Raw genomic sequence first — 21,977 nt, forward strand, 5'->3', positions numbered from 1 at the left:
ACTGACGATGCATTTATATATTTATTTTTTTAAGGTAAAATATATAAGGCAACATTTGTTTATTTATTCCTCATAACATTTTAAAGCCACGATCTACAGAACATCACACAAAAATACATTTTGATAACTAAACCTAAAAAAAAAATAACAAAGGTGATTCTGCTTTGGAAACCCCGGCTACAATTAAGTGTTTTTATTTAATTTGGAGATATAGTGCGTCAAAGCAGTCATGACCAAAAAAAACCCGACAAATGAGAAATGACAAATAATTTGTGATTGTGACTGTAAATGATAAAAACGAATCTTTATTTACAATTCATTAAACGTAAATTTATAACAAGAAAAACACTGAAATGAATGATTTTATAGACACTACGCGTTATTATTTAGCACAGAAATACCTGCTTGCTTGCTCTGACTTTGATCATCTCTGTATTCACTTTAGATACAGAAAGACCGGATGATATTATTTATTTCAGGAATCTCTTTGCTATCATTTAAAAGTGAACACCAACCATAATATTAAATCACAAGAAAGACATTCGTGTCAGGCAGAAATAGGTTCGGTGCAGATAGTTTCCGTTTCATCACCGAATTTTAAAAAAACGGCTTACCTGTTTTGTAGTGTAACTTTTGACAAGATAACCAAAATGTATGATAAATACATTTTAAAAACGTATACCCGTCGAAAAACATCCGTTTTTTAATGTTTAGTTTGATGAACTCCTAAATATAAGACGCAGATCACCTAGCACGTTCGGCTAAATTACATGCGCAAACATGGCCAGCACGCAATAGCGCAACATTGATACAACGAAAAGCTATCCAAAATTTACAGACTTAAATTAGATCAGAATTTACGTTTATAATAGATACATTTTTTTAAATAAAATAAGGTCAGAAGTAACAAAGTGCATAATATATATGCAAAGTGCCTCAAGAGCACAGAAACAAAACACAAGCCAAATAGATAAACCAGATAACCCAGAGTGATTTATAAAGAAAATAAAATAAAATATTAAAAGAATAGAAAAGTATAGCCATAATATAATTGCCAGCTTTGTCTTTTAAATGTAGAAACAAAAAGGCAATGGTTTATTAACGAAGAAACCTCCGTGTAGCCCGGTCACAGGGGATTTTGGATTTATTAAGGCATTTTAAAAATATTTATTGAAAGCTGTTACTGCACATATTATTTGCAGCATTATCATAATATGCTGTATATTAATATATTGGGAGAAAGCTGTTATATGTGAAATCAGATAATGTGTGCACCCATATACGGCCAAAATTAAATGATCCTCATTTCATAACACATCTGCGACGATTCGACTGTGAGATTGGTAGTCGAATCAGGCTTCTCCTATCGATGCATCGAATCTTCGACTATTCGGGGTCACCCCTAAGTGAAATCAAACTAAACTCAAGCAGACAACATTGAACTAAAAAAAGCTAGCAGACAAAAGTGAAATCAAACTAAACTCAAGCAGACAACATTGAACTAAAAAAATCTAGCAGACAAAAGTGAAATCAAACTAAACTCAAGCAGACAACATTGAACTAAAAAAATCTAGCAGACAAAAGTGAAATCAAACTAAACTCAAGCAGACAACATTGAACTAAAAAAATCTAGCAGACAAAAGTGAAATCAAACTAAACTCAAGCAGACAACATTGAACTAAAAAAATCTAGCAGACAAAAGTGAACTCAAACTAAACTCAAGCAGACAACATTTAACTAAAAAAATCTAGCAGACAAAAGTGAAATCAAACTAAACTCAAGCAGACAACATTGAACTCAAACAAAACTCAAACAGACAACATTGAACTTAAACAGATAACAGTGAATTTAAACAAAACTCAAACAGACAACATTGAACTTAAAAACAAAGCTCCAGCAGACCACTGTGAAATCAAACAAAACTCCTGTGGACAACAGTGAACTCAAACAAAACTCCTGGGGATAACAGTGAACTCAAAAAACAAAACTCCAGCAGACAAAAGTGAAATCAAACTAAACCCAGGCAGACAACAGTGAACCCAAACAAAACTCAAACAGACAACCGTGAACTTAAACAAAACTCAAACATACAAAATTGAACTCAAACTAAATTCCAGCAGACCACTGTGAAATCAAACAAAACTCAGGAGAACAACAGTAAACTCAAATGTAACTACAGCGGACAAAAGCAGAGAACAGTGAGCCCAAACAAAACTTAAACAGACAACAGTGAACTCAAACCAAACTCCAACAGACCACTGTGAAATCAAAAACCCCCCCACGACAATAGTCAACTCAAACCAAACTCCAGCAGACAAAAGTGAAATCAAAGTAAACCCATATAGACCACAACATTTTGGATTCTCCACTTTAAGACCCATTTATACTGTGTACGGAAAAGCATATACACATATATTTATCACCGCATCAATTCTACATTGTGTGTAAGCTCTGTGATTGGTCAGGTTAAAAAAATCTACAACATATAGACGGTTTTAGCAGTAACAACATAAACAAGCGGCTGTCGCGGTCCGCACGTAACTTCTGGTAAACTTCGCTAAGAATAAATAACAAAGTTCTTTAAACGTAAACATATATTACCTAGGAAACCAAAACATTTGTTATTTTCGAGGCATTTGTTCAAGAGATCAGTTTAGCAACTAGTCAGACCATTAAAAAAAACGTAACCGGAAGTAAAGTTTGGATCCAGACGTGAATCGCGTCAGCGCATGTGCGTCCAATGAAACCGTCTATAGCATTGCATTTTCTCATACACTTTTCCAATTGCAACAGTAAAAACAAAGATTTTCAGGCGGGGAGACACAAATAAAGGAATGTATGGGAAACAATGCAAGAAGATGGGAGACTCCCTCATACACCTACTTTACAGATAAACATATCTAATAAAATTTACTAAAATATCCTATATAAACATTCAAAAATGAAAGGATTAGATAATAAAAGGCAATAAACAGCTTAACCCAAACTGTTCATGAAGAAAATATTCATAAATACAAATTAAACTGTAAATTTCTCATGAAGATTCTTCAATGCTAATGGATTTTTTCCACTCAGTGTCAGAGGATGGCTGGCGTGCTGTGCGTGTGTTTAAGTGTTAAAAGCCAGGAAAATGCAAATGTGCAGGAGTGAATCATGCAAATATGTCATTCAGAAGTGCAACGCTGACAGAGGACGCATTAATTCGGATGGAGTGGTTTCCTCTAAATAACATTATTAAATATACCTGGTGTACTAGACACAAAATGGCTAAAAATGTATAAACATGAAACACATTCACTTTAGAGGAGGAACTACAAATAATCAGTCATCTATCCAAAATTCATTTTCTTCTTAATTTTAACAAAAAAAAGCTGTGACCCACCACCAGTTCAAACCAGCTTGACCAGGCGGAAAACTTGGCCAGCTTAGCATAGCTGGTTGGCTGGTCTTAGCTGGTTTAAGATGAAAGTAGCTGGTTTTAGTCTTCACAGCCTGGCAAAGCTGGTCTTGCTGAGCAGCACATTCAGTTCCTTCACACGTACAAAACAATGTTTTGTTTAATAATTGTTTACATTTCAAAACAAATGATGAGCTTCGCAATACACAGATAAGTGACTGGTCCTTGAAAACGCTGTTTTGGCAAGGCCCACACACTGATAAACATAATATTTGCATATTTGCATACAGGTTGACTTTTAAAAACTTGAAAACTGTGAAACAAGAGAGAACCTAAAATGAAAACAAAACTTTACTTTTTTATTTGAATTGTATCACAATTATTGCATGAGTATTATTAATAAAAAGATTTAATCATATTTTTTTGCTGTTTCTTTATCACATTTGCATTTTAATATTGGTACTCTTGCCTCGAAATTGTAGGGAAAATGAAATGTAAAATCATCAACTGGATTTTATTTTTCATTGTTTGTCTTTTATAATGAAATGGTAAGTCTGGTTTTAATTTTGATCATTTAATTGATTTATTTATAAAGCAGAAAATACCTTCCATAGATTCACAACCTGTTGTGTGACCTCACATCACTATAAACATATTATTCTTCTAGTTGTTGACTAGCTAACAAACAAGACGTTTCTTACAAACAAAGAAAGTAGGTTGTATAACTTTTTCTTATGAATGGCAAATAAGCTGACAGACATACACCACAACATAACAATAATTCAGTGTTTAAACTTGAGCAACAGAACAATTTCACACCATCACACTATCAAAAGGACCACAATCATTATAAAAAAAATAAAAAAAAACAAGGACAAAGATATGAATACACAAGGTTAAGAAGATTTGTGCAGATTCTGTTACCCTGCAGTTTGTCTTCTTTTGACACTTCCCAGGTGAAAAAGTACTACTCCATAGTGTACTTAAAAGTCCTCTATTTTTGCGCACTAATTTTGTAAATAATATATCAAAAATTCTTCCTCAGTACTTCTCAAGATAATCTTAAGAACATCGAAGTGCTGTATTCTGGTAAAACTGTATTTTAAAAAATATGTATATTTAGGTACCACTTGTAGTAAATTTGAATCTATATTTGTATAAACGTTGGGTTCAAGTTTTTTTTTTACAGAGATATGTTAAAAGCGCATATATTCATGATGTCTCAAAATAGCACAAATAAGTACACTTAGATAGTACTTTTTAAGAAGTACTAAAGAAGAATTTTTAGTATATTACGTACAAAATTAGTGCATGAAAATGGAGCACTTCATTTACATTATGGAGGTGTACTATTTTTTTACCTGGGTTACCATTACGAAAAGTCTAAGGGTGAATTCCAAATGGCGTTTTTGCACCCTTGAAGGGCACTTTGGGAAGGGGACTCCGCATAAACAGTCGCTCTATAAAGACAAAAAGACAATGTTTCCATTACTCTTTTGGCCAAGTGTATTTTAATCGAATACAATATGAGAAACAATCACGCAACTCCCTCTAGAGTTTACACATTAATAGTTTTAATCTTTGAAGGGAATAAGGCACAAGGATGAGCACTTCTGACTGGAGTTCGACCACATCTACTGTTACTTCTGTATGTAAATCACCTCTTTTATGATTGGCAAACAATAAAGGGCACTTTCATGATCAAACAACGCAATTAAATCCCACCGTTCATCTTTTTATTGTTGAAAATCTTGTCACCCAACACATAATAATCACAGAAACTGATACATCAATGTGAACATTTGTCTTTTCTTATGGCTAATTGTTTTCAAATGTATTTAAACATTTATTCATGTATTACATGTTTGAACATGAGGATTGGCTGCACTTAATCGTGCTACACAGATGTAAAATGAACTACCCTATATCACACTGCGCAATGCCAGGCCTGAGTGTTTTATAATTTTTTATTTATACACATTTATAATTTTCACATCGAGCGCCATGCTGTTAAAATCGCAAATGCACTTCCACCCATCTGTTTGTCCATGGGCGTGCTGGTCTGAAAATGAGGTGTGTTCAGGCGCATTGTTGGCGCGTTGCTATTTTGAGGCAACTGAAAACAATTGTGCCATTGACCAACTAAATCCTAGTCTAAAGTCAGTATTTTATTTATTTATTTAAAGGGTGTGTTAGTAATATGCGCCTTCAGGTGGGTGCACAACACACGTACACTGCTTATTATTACAGACACAGGGATGCGCAGCAGCACACAAACATGCCATATATTAAAAAGTAAAGTAAACGTAAAACATTATTATTGTGTATGTCAAGATAAAAATGTGCTATAATGGATAGTCAATGCATCAGAATTGCCATAAGTATTGCCGAATGAAATTGGTTTCCTTTTTGGAGAAGAATTTAGTCATATTGTCTTGCGAAATCCATTATTTCCGTATTATGTAACGTGGATACGTTCAAAGTGGTGGTGTTTTGTGTCATGGACTTTAAAAAGTGAAAAGTTGGTTCAACTTAAAAAATGTATGTTTATCCTGAACTTTAGACCATGCGCTTAGATCATTAAAATGTTTTTAGCTTTTTCGATTATCAGTTTCTAACTGAATGTATCTGAATTCTAAGTGACAATAAACAAACAAAATCACATTTTTCTCTATTCAGGCAATAATAAAAAACAGTAGATAATAGAGAATAATTACTAGGTTTCCATAACACTCCAAACTACAATCCACAAACATTTTTAAAAGTGCTTATATTACATATATACAGGTATCATGAGCAGTTTCTACAGCTGAATGACTAAAAACTGTCTGTCTGTGTCAGTGGTTGGTATGAGACCATTGGTGCATTGGACAGACAGCTGAAATGCTTTTATCCACTGTGAAAATTGAAGTTATCTTATATTGTCTGCAGAAGGGCATGCGTGTTCCCAAGGACCCAGTCACACAATTCAAAACACTTTATCTGTTCTCTTAAACGATAAACTTGTATTTCAAGGTACTTAACTTAAAGGGGTGGTTTCCCAGACAGGGATGAGACTAGTCCTAGACTAAAATAAATATAAACGCTGTCCAAGCTGAAAGGATTAGTCAATTTTCTTTAAAAAAATCCTGAAAATTTACTCACCACCATGTCATCCAAATTATTAATGTCTTGCTTTGTTCAGTCGAGAAGAAATTATGTTTTTTTTAAGGAAAACATTCCAGGATTTTTCTCATTTTATTGGACTTTAATGGACCCCAACACTTATTAGTTTTAATGCAGTTTAAAATTGCAGTTTCAAAGGACTCTAAACGATCCCAAACAAGGCATAAGAGTCGTATCTAGCGAAATGATTGTCAATTATCACGTAATTGCGTAATGTCGTGGAAAAGCCATGTGTTACATATATGAAACGCACATTTGCAGATCAATTCAAACAATAAACTGACACAAAGACATAAATTAGTATCATTCCACATACAACAACGTTGGAACCGTCCTCTTTCTCCACACTTGTAAAGGCTGGGGCATAGTTTCGATACGTCCGTGACCTCTTGACGTGATGACGTATTACGTGAGGTCGAGCTGGCGCGCCACAGAACCGGAGGAAGACGAGAAGCCGTGGCCCAAAAGTGCATACTTTTTCATTTTTGGCAAGAAAAATAAAATCGTTTCGCTAGATAAGACCCTTATGCCTTGTTTGGTATCGTTTAGAGTCCTTTAAAACTGCCATTTTAAACTGCATTAAAACTAACAAGCGTTGGGGTCCATTAAAGTCCATCAAAATAAGAAAAATCCTGGAATGTTTTCCTCAAAAAACATAATTTCTTCTCGACTGAACAAAGAAAGACATCAACAAATGGACTAATCCTTGAAATCAGCTGGCACTGACAAATCTTAAAATACATCACTGCCCTTTGTTTGGCCTCAAAATCAAAAGTAATGTTTTAATGATGCATGTTTGTTAAAAGTTTTATTTCCTAATTAAACTAAAGCCTAGTTCTGGCTTAAGCTAATCTCTGTCCGGTAAACCGCCATAAAATGTAATAGTAGACAAACTAGTAGTTCATCAAATACTTTCATTTCAAATCCGCTTTATCTTGTGTCACTAAATACTTTGTTGGCAGAATCCATTAAAAGTCTGATGAAAAATGCTCATTTGCAATAAAACATGTCAGATGCAATTCAATAAAAGCAAACTATACCATCTTTAACTTTCAGGGGATTACCACAACAACTACCCAAGTAGCCGCTAATAATATTATTTGCATCACAGAAAGAACATTTTTTTCATTGTGTGAATTTTTCTTCCATATCTTTTCATGTTATGCAATCGTAATCTAGAGTCGTTACACACCCCATTGTTTGAACATGAGAGCTGACTGAATGTCAATGCCACACCTGCTCATTATCATAGGATGAGCAAACGTTACATAACTCTAGCCACTGATGTAATTGTTGACAGTGACCGTTTCACTATAAAGACTACTATTCAATCATCTATTTCATAAAAATTCGCTCAATTTATTTTTTTAAGATTGCACATATCAACATAGAACCATATGAACACCTGTTTACAGGAAGCTGTATTAATAATAACCAACCCGGTTACCCTACGGTCTCAGTTTGGGATGGATGAAGAAACACCACCAAACCAGTGAACCCTTTAGAGTGAAAACATGGCCCAAATAGAGCCCATGTCACACCCCTATTGGTCTCACTTCACAACAGACACTTATAGCTGCCCACATCAATAGCATGATGGCACCAAAGATGTTATCAACACCAAAGATCATGGGTTTGACTCTCATGGAACACCTCATGGGAAATCATTTTGGAAAAGGCATCTGCCAAATACATAAATGTTAAGGCATTGAAGTTGGCCTTGTGGTCTGCCACTTGAACCCCACCCTCATACTTCAACAACACACCCACACCAGTCAATGTCACCTCCTGCTTCTTTACTGTCAGTGAGGTAGATCCATCACAACACACTTAATATCTCTCTCTCTCTCTCTCTCTCTCTCTCTGACCAAACAATCACAAACTTCAGAAAAAAAGCAGAAGAAACTCTCTTCCGTCAGAAGTTTTCTACTTCTACTTTTTTCATTACTCTCGAAGCTTTCCACAGCGACGAGTAATGTTGATTGTTTAGCATCACCATTATGACTAAACGCAATGAAAATGTGAACGTCTGCACACACGAACACATGAACAAACACGCACATACGAGATTTTCTGCACATATGAACATATAAACAGACGAACACATGCGCAAAATAACACACACACACACACACACACATCAGTAACATAAACACACATGGTGGTTTGGGGGAGGACCGTGTGAAGTGCGCACATGAAAACAAAAACAAGCAACGCAGCGCGATTCATCCGACACATGCGAACAGCACAAGCGCATACAGTGCGTCAATCAAACGCGTTTCGCGCGTCTCTTACCCGTCTTTACGCTTCGCTTTATAAACATGCCCGTATGTGCCGCGACCCACTTTACAACCTTCATATTCAAACAGATCCTCCACTCTCTCCCTCTCGGCGGCGAGCTTCGTTTTGAAGTCGTAGTCCATTTTAACCCATAAATATTTCTTAATTTACAATAAAATAAAATATTAATTATTACATGCATTAATTAAATGATCCGATCGTTTTATTACCCCACCATTTCCTTGTTTGGGATTTTGGTCAGCTCCGCTTAATGGTCACGTGTGTCGTGACGTTCATTTATTGTGGTGCGAGGTCTTCTGGGAATTGTAGTCTTTTGCTGGATGGACCGTCGGACGATGCAACATCTGTGCAACTACAACGCGCAAATCGCACTGCGGACGACTAATGCAGTACAGTAGGGATAATATTTACCAAACATTACAAGCGTTGTTGAAACTATTTGTAATTTTTGCATTGTTTGTTTTGTTTTTTGACAAACACTTATCCTTATATGTGTAATGTGCTATGCAGTCCGTTGTATAATTTTAAGGCTGACTAAATTCGGTGTACCTTACTTTGGTAACAATTAACCAAATAAATAAATATATGTAATATATGTTTACATTATTTATTGTATTATTTATTTTCGAATGTAAAGGTAAGTAAATGTATACCAGTGAGCAATAATTGGATATTAATTTCCGAGTACAACTTTTACAATATAATTCAATAGAATTTAGCAACGCAGATTTTAATTCGCCTAAACAAGGACATACGAGATGCGCCGCAACACTGCGATCTCACACTATTACGCAATCTTATGTTAAATAGGTGACAGTTACAGCCAATCGTTGCTTACATGAGGGTGTGCTTGTCGATCGTGATTGGCCGAAATGATGGTGACGTTTTCAGTAGGTAATAAAAGCTCCGCGCAAGTTGCATTTTGCGCTTACACAGTATGGCCGGCGATATTAGCTAACATTCGCCTGCGGTATTCTCTGTAAAAGGGGAAGACGGTAAAATAAACAAGGCAACTGCACCTGGACTGCTCAAGGACTGTAACTAAGCTAATAAATTATAACAACTAATAAAGGACTATTAATAATTGGATCCATCCGACGCTATAATTTCTGTTGTTGGAGTCTGTTTGTCTCATGATGGAAGACGGCAGTGCACAATTCTTCGAGGGGACCGAGAAGCTGCTGGAGGTGTGGTTCTCCCGACAAGACGAAGCCAAAGGAACCGGGGATCTGCGCACTATCCCCAGGTGGGCCAATCCGTCCGAGCTGTAGATCGAGTAGGGAGAGTTGGCCTAAACTTAAACCTCGTGACGCTGCGCTTTGGCTTTTAGAAAACATATAACGTTAACGTTAAGAGACGCAAAGTTAGTTCTCACGATCTTGTATGAGAATGAATGAGAGTGACATGTGCTGCTGACTCTGACACTCGTTGCATGATTTGCAGCTTTGGCCATTTTGACACCATCCCCCTTTACACTCATTCATTTGATCTGTCAGGACATACGGGGGTCTCAAACCCTTAATCTACGTTAATTTTTGTATCGTAAGTTTAATGTTTTCTAAATGTCATAGGATGATGTTTTCCCGATAACCTGCTTTCAGTTTAATCGAAATATTGTCACGCGTTAGATGTTTTAAATGTATTTAGCAAGTAACACGGTTTCACTGGCCTTTATCATTAGTGTGACGACACACGCAGCTGTCATTTTAATCGTATCTTATCGCGAAATACGTTTTAGGGTGTTTTTTCTAGTTCGGTTTCTGTTAGAGTGAATTATTGATTAACTTTAACGTGAGTTAAGGCTAATCGATAGAGTAGTCAGCGGCTACAGCTTGCTAATGGCGCCACAACCGACGCAGCACCGCTGGAAGATGTTTGCAAATGTATGCACATTTTCAAATAAAATGTTTTTTTAAGATTACATGACCCGTTTCTGTAGCGTTTTAACTCTCTTTCTCAGTAAAATGTGCGCGAGGCTGGCCTCGTGCGCCGGATTGTTTGAATTGCAGTGATGTGAGATCAGCAGTACGCGCATGTGTTCGTGCGAAGGCTCTATTTTTAGGAAAACTGTCATGGCGGACGATCCACAGCCGCAGCTTCCATGTGAAAGTCACGGGTATGCGTCACACAGCGGAAGCTCCCCGACGCATGTGATTGGTGGAAAATTCGGACCGCTCATTGGTCAGCACGGCTGCTGTAGCATACGTGCGTCCCCTGCAGTGCCCATCGTGTAGTTCAGCGCCGCATACAAAAAAATAAAACCTTTAAAATCACACAGCCGTATTATAAATAAGTTTTGAGCTGCATAACAACTAATCGTTTGCAGAATAAAAGTTTTTTGTTTACATTATATATGTGTTTGTGCGCTGTGTATAATAATTATGTTTATATAAATACACGCACATTTAAGAAAATAATTACGTATAAAAGTATTTGTACGTAATATATATTATACACAAATGTGTATATAGACATGTAAATATTTCTTAAATGTGTGTGTGTGTGTGTGTGTGTGTGTATTTATTTATTTATAAATTATTATTGTAGACACATACATATATTATGTAAACAAAAACTTTTATTTTGCAAACCATTCGTTTTATGAGCCCTAATAAGATCAAAACTATTTAGCATTGAAATTAATGACCTATATAATATTAATTATTATTATTATTATAGCTAACGATACATAAAACTGCTCAAATTAATTATTTTTACCTCTCAATATTTCAACAAAATATACAGTTAGTATTTTAATTTAAAAGGCTGAATAGATTTTGTTACTAAAACAAGGATTAATGTACCCTTACTGTTAATCTGCCCAGTGACCATGGCAGAACATGGTCTGATTTAGGAGCGTCTGTCAGTCTGGTTAACATGAACAGCAAGTAAAGCTAATACTAGCACAGTTTACCTTGTTTTGATAGGTTTGAGGACCTATAGAATATAGTGCATAAAATATGAATGAGTGAGTGCATTACGGTTTCTCTATAGTGTCCTGGAGAGAACGAGTCGCTCATTTTCTCAGTACTGTAAGCTGATCTCTGTGGTTTCTCGGACTGTCGGAATGAATGATGAGAGGTATTAGTTTACTTCCGGGAAACTGTTAACACTCAGAGATGCACAAGAAAGAGGATCATTAAAGCCTGAGCGAAGCCGGATAAGTGTAGAAGGAACGCATTAAAGGAAAAAAATAAAGTTTTTGTCGTTTACTCACCCTCATGTTGTTCCAATCCTTTTTAGATGTCTTTGTTCTGCTGAACAAAATCGAAGATATTTTGAAGCATATTTTTAACCAAACGGATCTGGGGCACCATTCACTTCCATAGTATTATTTTTTACTTCTGTAAAGGTCAATGGTGCCTCAGATCTGCAAATATTCTTCAAGATATCTTCATTTGTATTCAGCAGTTTGTAACAGCTTGAGGATGAGTAAATTACAGAACTATCCCCTTAAAGGTACAGTGCGTAAATTTATTAGTAAGGTTGCGATTTGCAACAAATGGCTCAGTCCACTGCTCTTCCCTCACTTTTGAAACGCATAGAGAAGCTACGGTAGCCACCACCGGAAAAACATGTCATCGACGGAGACAAATGAATAAAAAAGTTTGTCCGTTAAGGGTTTCTGTAGAAACATGGTGGCACAAAATGACGACTTCCACGTAAGGGGACCCTGTGTGTATGTAGATAAAAGCGTTGTTATTCTAAGGTAATAAGAACATAATGGTTTATTATTAAAAGATCTTTATACACCCCTGATCATATAGTTTAGTATATTATTTTGCATTTCTGTCAAGAGGTTTTTCTAAAAATTGCACACTGCACCTTTAAATCAAAGTAATATTTACTGCAGCCATGAAAATACTGTCAAACCCATATGTCTCTTTCTTTTATGAAACCCAGCAGGTGACACTTTAAAGCATACTCTTCACTTAAAAAAAGAGTAATTAACTGTATACAGTTTATTTTAGCAATAATGCCCAGCTATTTGTACATTATCCTTTATGAAATGTGATTCCTGATCCATAAAGTCTTCCCCTATATAACAAACAGGCCATCTGAGCTAATGGCAGATGTGTGTAATGTGAGAAAACAGCAGCTGCACTCACAATTTGCACGTATACAGCAGTGCTTTAGTATGTAACATATGTTACTGAGACCATGCAGCGCACATAGGAGACGTGTGATATTACATCACCGCCCAATTAGACAAACACGATTATCCGGTTATGTGAGATTGAGTATAAAAAAATCCAATTGACTTTGAAAGACCACAGACTTCTAGAGACCACAGTATTACAGCCCAGAGGATGAATTTATCAACCCTACGCCTTAAAAACATCCCAATGTCTGTTAAAATCAGCTTATTTATGTTTAGGTAGGCATAATAAACAAAATATTTTGTCTTAATCATTTTCTTTGTGCATTTTCAGATTTGAATGGGATAAACTTCTGGAGAATGTGCATTGTTTGATCATAAGTGTGACAAAGACTGACAGGCAGGAAGCTTATATACTCAGTGAGTTGCACATCTGTCTGTCTGTCTGTCTCGCCTCTCAAAAATGTAAACGCGCTGCAAGTTTCACGTTTATAAAGTGTCTCTGTTATGGGAAGATGACTGTAGTACTATCAGCGCCATTAACACATTTAACCATGTTTACATTCATTATGAGGATTTTTCTCCCGAGAAAATACAAAACATGTGAAGGTTAGCAGATTAGATCTGGGTCTTCGAGCACATCTTGCATGCATTTCTAGCATCTCATATTAAAAAAAAAGTATACCTGTGTTCACATTTTCAAATGTGTCTGTTGCAGTACAGAAGTGAGACACGGCATTGCGCCAAGTTTGCGGCATGCTACTGATCTGTGGTTTCAGATATAAAGATAAATGCATGTTTATCACTTACTGGAGAAGTAATATTTGGTGTATTATACCATAGAAAATATACTTTATTTATTTTTCCTCCCTTTGGATTCAGTTAGTCTGTAGTAAACATGTTTGCATTACTGTAGTTTTAATAGAAATACCAATATTAAACTATGGTTATTGTGGTGTTTCGTAAGTTCTGTTAACTCTTTCCCCGCCAGCGTTTAAAAAAAAAGTTGCCAGCCAGCACCACCATTTTTCATGATTTTCACAAAAGTTTAATGCCTTCCAGAAAATGTTCTTCTTTAAGTATATAAGCAAACACTATATATTAAATGAAAGAACAGACCCTCTGCTTTCAAACACAAAAAAACCCGTTTCATCCTACGTTTATTAGTTCTCTTTTTATCACCTTTCAAATATGGGTAGGTTTCTTTAAAAACACAAATTTTGAGAGAATTGCATTTTTGTGAAGGACTTTTGATAGAGATCAGATGCAGAGCGATCTTAAAAAAACATACAGAGTTCTTTCTCTTTCACGTGAGGCGCTACTTCCGGGTTGTATAAGTTGCAGAAGTCTGCAACCTGGTGGATAATAGCGGTATTGCAGAAACCCAGAAATTCTCGTAATTGGCAGGGAAGCTTTTTCTCTTAATTGAATGGTTATCTCGTCAATGGCGGCGAAAGAGTTGCTGTTTTTTCCACCAGGATTAATGTATTGAAAATTAGTACTTATTATAATAGACGTATACTAATTATATGCATTTTTGGTTAAATTGCAACTTTTCGTGTCAGTCTATGTTCATTTTGACTGTGAGTCATGTGCTTAATCGTGTGAAATTCAGCTAAAAATATACACTACACACATGTGACAATAAATGGACATTTTAATAAAGAAAGGTCTTTGTTTTTGGTGTGTTATTAGATTTGAGCGGTTGTTATGTAAGGAATAATTGATGGAGGGTCGTTGAATTATTCATAAATAATGCACACCCAAGCTGGTCATGAGACACGATGTAAAAGTGTAAAGATATATATCATTTTTAAATAATTCAAAGGACAAGAGTCAGTTATTCTGCTTATACCACGGTTAACACAGACGTTCCCCAGAATAAAGCAGTCAACAGCCCTGTGGTATAACCAACATAACAAACCTACATATGCTACCAATCAGAATCAAGCATTCCTACGAGCGTGTGATAAAACATGTAATTGTAGTGCTGTCTCAGGGTTACGGTAACTCACAGATGATCACAGACTGATAACAGAAATATGAAAAACATTTGTGTGACACTCGGGCAGATAAGTAAATGATTGTGGGTGTAAATGTGTCCTGTCGGCTTGAGAATAACAACACATTTATTATGACTGCGAGATAAAGACGAAGTCAAATCTACCTTCTTTATGGCTTTGTTTCTTGTTACAGTAGGGTGTATAAAAAGATTAAATTAAAGATTAATAAGACAAAGTCCATGTAGTTATTTACAAGTAAACAAGGTCTCTCTCTCTCTCTCTCTCTCTCTCTCTCTCTCTCAGTGAGAGTAGCATGTTTGTCTCCAAGAGACGTTTCATTTTGAAGACATGTGGAACAACCCTCTTACTGCAGGCACTGGTGCCTCTGCTGGAACTAGCGCGCGAGTACTGCGGCTTTGATGCCATCGAGGTAACACACAAACGCACACACACACTCGCTCTCACACCACTCTTGCGCGCACACACAAGGAAGTAAACACTATACTGCGGTTTATCTCACACCATTAACATAAAGCAGTAAAGTCAGGAGAGATATAATGAACCATTTGCAAATCTGGTTTAGTTTATGAGTTATTGCATACATGCAGTCACATGATCTACACATGATGTCATCAAAACTCTCATGATAATACAGCATTAATGGTGCATTCACACCAGACACGAATTAAATGTTAAACGCAAGTGTTAACATGTTTAGTCAACGCATGACGCAATAGACATCCTGCGGCGCGAATTGAGGTTTTGGGCATTTAAAATATCTGAACTTATTCTCGCCTCATTAACCAATCAGGAGCGTGCTCTAGTAGTGACGTGATTGCGACGTAGTGAGGCCAAAATCATCGTTGTTGTATGTGGACACCCAGAGCTGTACGACACATCTTTATACTTTTATAGAAATGGAAATTAAAAGGATCTTGCTTTGATGAAAGTGAGTGAGGAGGTCGGACAATCTGGTAAGTTGTAAAAAACGCTCTTTAGTCAGTTTGAGCTCTATACCCATATTGAGACTACTATTTCGCATGAATAACGCAAGTTAATTAAATGTTCAAGCGTACAACTACGCGCGAGTAGCGCGATATATTCGCTTCTGGTTTGAGCGCACAGTAACGGTGTATTCATGACTGTAATGTGTGTTTGGTGCTTAAAGCCCACACTGAGATGTTCAGGGTTTCCCGCAGAAAATTTGTTAGATAAGGTGGTAGGGTTGGGTGAGTGGGCGGGGCAGAAGGCGTGGCAATCAAAGTGGCGGGGCGTATGCGTCATGATGAAAATTAAAATATTTTTATTTAAAACAGTCAAATAAAACTTAACTTTGAAGAAACTATGGCAGAAAACGAACACATACTAGATTATTAATGAATTAAATGTTTAAACGAAAATAGCTGTGTAATGAAGTGAAACTAAAGGGTTAATAAACACAAACTAAAGCAGATGTTGTAGAACGTCAGGCAAACGATGATAGATAGCGCAAAAATTTAAAAAACTGATTATTTCCCACTATTAATTACATTATCTTAAAGGAGTGTAACTACTGTAGCATGTAAATAATGGACATAAATAAAGTGAGCAGAAGCGCTCAACAATTATATCGAATCAACAGGCACATGAAACCTTAGCAGGTTGCTCAAGTAACAAAATCACCAGCTAACTTACTTTAAATTTGCAAGAACTATAGACGAATACAATAACAGGCTTAAATAACCCCAAAACATAAGTCCACTAACAGTTCTCACGGACACGCGTTTTATCAACTGGCTATAGTCCAGACATGACGGACCACGTCTTTATCTCATTTCGGCCGTGTGGCGCGCGTCCCCGTTCGCTGTGTGAAGCGCGTACGCGCTATTCTCCGAGATGCACCTCACGGCCTTTTGTGCAGTAGTTTTTTGTTGTTGGATGATCTAGTTAATGCGGTAGGGTTTCCAAGCTTAGGCGGGCCGCCTGAACTGAAATGTGCTGTGGGAAACCCTGATGTAAGAAGTGATCAGTTTGAGATCACTTGAGTTTGCTGTGTTGTGATCTTTCCATGCAATCGGTTTTTTTTCCGTTTCAGAATTTCTTCTACTCACGTAAAAACTTCATGAAGCCCGCCCATCAGGAGTTTCCTCATCGTAACTTCCAGGAGGAGGTCGAGTTCCTCAGCCAGATCTTTCCAAGTATGATTTCACATGACACGCAAATCATCATCATTTGTTTTAAATAATTTCTGCCTGATAAAATACTGACAGATGAATGAAAGGGTTTTGACGTGTGTGTTTGTTCATACAGATGGAGCAGCCTACTGTATGGGACGCCTGAACTCGGACTGCTGGTGAGTTCACAGCAGAAGAGCCCTCAGCAGTCAACATCTTATTTACATAAGTGTTTTTGGGTTTTTTAAATTCCGATCATTTGTGTCAGTAATTTGTACGTTGTCGTGATTATTTGTGTTTTGTCTATCGTCAGGTACCTGTTTACCCTGGAACTGCCGGAGTACTGGGAGAATAAACAGGCGGACCAGACGCTAGAAGTTCTGATGAGTGATCTTGAACCAGCTGTGATGGACCAGTTCTATATGAAAGATGGTGTTTCTGCTATTGATGTCACTCGTGTAAGAGCTACATCACTTCCTGTTCGATTGATCGCTTGATTGATTCATATCCATATCTGTTTTGCAGACACGTGTCGTACAACGCGAGCTGTGCCGTTATAATTAAAGTCAGCCACCGTTTCATCATACAACACGAGCTGCACGTTTAAAGTAATGGGGAAATCCAGATTTTTATAACTGTAACAATGCATGTATATCATTTTTATAGCATATGGTTTATTTATTTTGTTAATAATGAATAATGTTAGTTCTTATCAATGTTTTATTAATTAATTATGCTTATTCAACTTATAAAGTTAAAGATTAAAATGAGTTTATTTATCTGTTGATTTACCAGCGCATCCCTGAAGACTAAATTCTTGTTGTTTGTTTATATTTTGACATTTTAAGGTGTTTGCTATTTAAAAGCTGCACAAACTTTTTTATTTAAGGCTTAAAATATCCGAAAGATGATATTAGTAAAACTAGTAGTGTGTTGCTTTTGCACTTTTAACAGTACACTTCTAAAGATAAAATACCCTAATTTAGTGCCGTTGCCGTATTTAACTTTCATTAGTGAAAAATCTAATTGAGTAAATTTTTATCCGATTAGTTGATTAATAAAAAAAATTTGTCAGATTAATCGATTAGGAAAATAATTGCTAGTTGCAGCTCTAGATTCATTAACAACGCTTAATAAAACCGAAATCGTCATTTAGAAAGTGCTTGAAATACATGGACTACAGTGTAAATAATGTGATGTATGGATGTCCCAGTCAGTGTTTGTGATCTGTGTATCTTTACAGATGAGTGGAATTCGTGACCTGATTCCAGGTTCAGTGATCGATGCCACATTGTTCAATCCGTGTGGATACTCGATGAATGGAATGAAGTCCGATGGAAGATTTGATATCTGCCTGCTGGCTTGTTTAAAGTCGATCTGTGTGTTATATCAGTCAAAGTAAAATACCTTTTCTTTGTAGGGAACTTACTGGACGATTCACATCACACCTGAGCCAGAGTTCTCTTATGTTAGCTTTGAAACCAACCTCTCCCAGACATCCTACGATGAGCTGATTCGCAAAGTCGTGGATGTCTTTAAACCAGGGAAATTTGTGACAACCCTTTTCGTCAATCAGGTACATGGTTACACACACAAAAAAATGATCTTAGGCTACGTTTGCACGACAACAATGTAGTAAACAACTTTACTTACACGGCAACATTATCAGAACAATCCACATTCACATAGATTCGTAAAAATAAACGAGTACACTGTATTATGCGTTCCGGGACAGTAGATGGCGATGTTACTTTGTAAAGAAACACTACACGCTTGCACACATACACAATTTTCTACAGGGCAATAAATACCAATGATTAAGACGGTGAATGCATTTAGCAATTTTTTTAGATTAACAACGTGGTAGATTTCTAAAAACCTAAAAAAGGACTAAAGAGCAACAAATTCTTTTAAACTTTGTCGGAGACACGCTAAAAAACTGTTTCTGATTTCTAACATATTTAAAGGTGCAGTGTGTAAATTTAAAGGTATAGTCAGTGGTGAGGTTGTGCATTGCAACCAACAGCTCAGTCCATTGCTCACCCCTCGCTTTGAAACACATAGAGAAGCTACGTTAGCCGCCACCGGGCAAACATGTCATCGTCGGAGACAACTTAATAAAAGTTTGTCTGTTAAGGGCTTCTGTAAAAACATGGCGGCACAAAATGGAGACTTCCATGTAAGGGGACCCTCTGTGTATCTAGATAAAAACATTTCATTCTAAGTAAATAACAGTTCATTATGAAAGGTCTTTATACATCCCTGATAATATAGTTTTATATAATATTTTGCATTTCTGTCAAGAGATGCTTCTAAAAATTACACACTGCACCTTTAAATCTTTTGTTTTTAACCATATACACTAGTGTTTATACATTGGTTTCTCTCAATCTGGTAGCTGATTGGTTTGCTGTTAAATGTTTTGCTGAGGTGATATCCAGTGTTGAGTTTCTCTGTATCTTCTACTTTATCAATCAGAGCTCCAAATGTCGCAGTGTTTTCTCCTCAGCCCAGAAAGTTGAGAGTTACCGTCTCCTCGACCGCCAGTTGGCCCACTTCAACGATTACAATTTCGTCTTCACCAGTTACGCAAAGAAACGCCAGCAGAAACAACAGAGCTGAACCTCCGAAATGAAGAAGCGCAAGAAGAAATCCCGCCGCTCCGAGGAACATCTCGGCGGCCGGCGGGATCTCATAGCGGAGTGTCGGTTTCTGTGCGTAGGGCCTTCTGGCTGTAGATCTTCCCTGAGTTTAACCTTTATGCATTATTGTACCTGTACCGTAGATATCGTGCATGAAAGCCCCTCACGTGTCTCTGTAGATATTCCAGCTCATTCTTGCTGTGATCTTGAAGTGCATGTAGAGTTACTGAACGCGGCGGTGTGTTTGAGGCATGTCACACCGTCGCGATGTTCCCTTCCCTTCCTGCAAGTGTCTCCTCGTATCCCTCACAGACAAGGTTTCCGACCTCACTAGGCAAGGACCCTGACATGCTCGCATCATCCGTCTTTCTTTTTTGCCGTGTGCCTCGCAGACCAAAACAAAAAAACGACGTTTTGTACAAGTTAACGAGTTGGCGTTCAAGGTTTGCATTGCGTTTCGGTTTTTTCTGATTAAATGCTTTGCTGGTTTGTGTTCAGCTAGCTAAGCGGTTTAAAGGTGTTTCGAACTATATCGCTCTAAAATTAATTTTCTTAAAAGACTTGAATAACCTGAAGTTCATTTACTGAGGTTTTTGACAGCCACCAGGCTTCAAATGTTGTTTATACGACATATTAATAAAATTAGTTGTAACTGTAAAACTTTCTGAAATGGTTTAAAGATGGCTTTATCTTAAAATAACTTTGATAACAACGATGGCCTGAGAAAATTGGTCGTAACTATAAATATACTTATGCTCTCCAAACAGTCATCTTTATTTATAGAAGTGAATGTTTCAAAAGTTGAGTAACTTAACCGTTTCATTGCTTTAGTGTTGTGAATGTATATCCTGCATTGCAAACCAGCTTGTGTAAGTTAAACCGTCGTCTTCCTTTCTGCAAAAATCATGAATGTATAAAAAAAGACGATGGGTAGTGGGGCACAGCCTGTTTAAAACGCTGAATAAAAACGGTTAGACCGACACTTTCAGTGTACTGAACACCCAGCAAAGCATTTTTCTTTCTCTCTTTTTCTCTTCTGGTAAGCACACAATAGGCAGACGCTGATCTGAGCATGTCGGGGTCAAACCGGATCATTCGACACTAGCGATGCAGAAAATGAAGTTTTATTAAAGATTAATTTGCACCAAAATACTATTCCACCTCTCCGGATCCGATTTTTTGCATCTAGGGAATGATTTCATGATGTTTTCATTTCCTATTGCATGCGGCTAACGCGTAGCAGGTCATTGAATGTGCTTTTGCCCCGTGTAAACTTTATGTACGTCATTTTTGTTTATACACTGTAACATACTTAGTTGACTGAGCGATCTGAGCAATAGATATGCTGTTTATTTTTATTCGAATCTGTGCTGAAGATGTGAAGGTGATGATGTTTTTGTTATTTCTCCTTTTATAGTGGCAGTACATTAAATAAGTTTCACTTAAAGCTGCTGTTACTGAGAGATAAAACTGTAGATATAGATATAGGTCAAGACAATTCAATTGCATTTACCAGAAAAGACAATCGTATTAAATTTGACACACGGACCACTGCTAGGAGAAATCGCAGCATCACAACCAGCACTTGTTTTCTGTTTTTCCTGTTGAATATGGGAAACGGTTAGTTTCGAGCATTTTTTTTGGTCTCTTTATACACATGAGATTTTATACATAGACGTTACATAAGCATGAAAGGGGTCGGCGGTAATGTTACGGACCAACTTTTATAAAACTTTCTTTTTCTGACCCTGTTCTGAGGTGTTGAGTGAACTTCTCTGATAATTTTGTTAGTTCTTCCCAGCCTGTGTGATGATGATGATGTATGGGTTAGAGTAAAGGTTTGGCTGCAGGATTTATCACAGGACGTTGGGAAGGGAAAACTCTGCTCTCCTGATTCTCTTGCTTTTCCATGGTTGGTCAAGATGTGCTAAATATATCTGTAAGAGCTTGATGCTTTCAATAAAGTAAGTCACTATCAACTGTGTCTGCGTGTTGTGATTGATTTACAGAAGTAATTTCCAAACCAACACACGGTTCCCACAGGTCCTTGAAAGGGTGTGAATCTGGGAAAAATAACTCGAGGCCCTGGGAAGTTTTTGAAAATACATACAAAGATACAGGTCATTGAAAGTGCTTGAATCTATTTTATGCAAGACATTTTCCGTGGAAAAAAATCCATATTCTCTGTAAAGTGTAGGATGATATCAGTGCGAGTTC

At 36.8% G+C, this 21,977-nt stretch overlaps 2 protein-coding genes across 5 annotated transcripts in view; one reads left to right on the plus strand and one right to left on the minus strand.

Moving 5' to 3' along the window:
* The window catches only part of cdk19 (cyclin dependent kinase 19), a 55,031-nt gene extending 45,797 nt beyond the window's left edge, over positions 1 to 9,234 (minus strand). The window contains exon 1 of one of the 4 annotated variants that reach the window (XM_073855748.1): positions 8,858 to 9,234. In XM_073855748.1, the coding sequence (XP_073711849.1) occupies positions 8,858 to 8,985 (128 nt within the window). In that variant the 5' untranslated portion in view covers positions 8,986 to 9,234. Of the gene's footprint in view, positions 1 to 4,758; positions 4,891 to 8,857 lie in introns of those variants that run through there. The other 3 variants (XM_073855750.1, XM_073855749.1, XM_073855751.1) reach the window with 3 other exon arrangements.
* Positions 9,235 to 9,778: 544 nt separating this feature from the next.
* amd1 (adenosylmethionine decarboxylase 1) lies at positions 9,779 to 21,739 on the plus strand. Its single transcript, XM_073855753.1, has 9 exons — positions 9,779 to 10,109; positions 13,297 to 13,386; positions 15,269 to 15,395; positions 17,040 to 17,142; positions 17,255 to 17,297; positions 17,432 to 17,576; positions 18,362 to 18,454; positions 18,539 to 18,694; positions 19,597 to 21,739. The coding sequence occupies exons 1-9, from the start codon at positions 9,997 to 9,999 to the stop codon at positions 19,738 to 19,740; spliced, it is 1,014 nt and encodes a 337-aa protein (XP_073711854.1). The 5' UTR covers positions 9,779 to 9,996; the 3' UTR covers positions 19,741 to 21,739.
* The last annotated feature ends 238 nt before the right edge of the window (positions 21,740 to 21,977 follow it).

Source organism: Misgurnus anguillicaudatus, chromosome 18 (assembly GCF_027580225.2).
Source record: "Misgurnus anguillicaudatus chromosome 18, ASM2758022v2, whole genome shotgun sequence".
Taxonomy (NCBI): domain Eukaryota; kingdom Metazoa; phylum Chordata; class Actinopteri; order Cypriniformes; family Cobitidae; genus Misgurnus; species Misgurnus anguillicaudatus.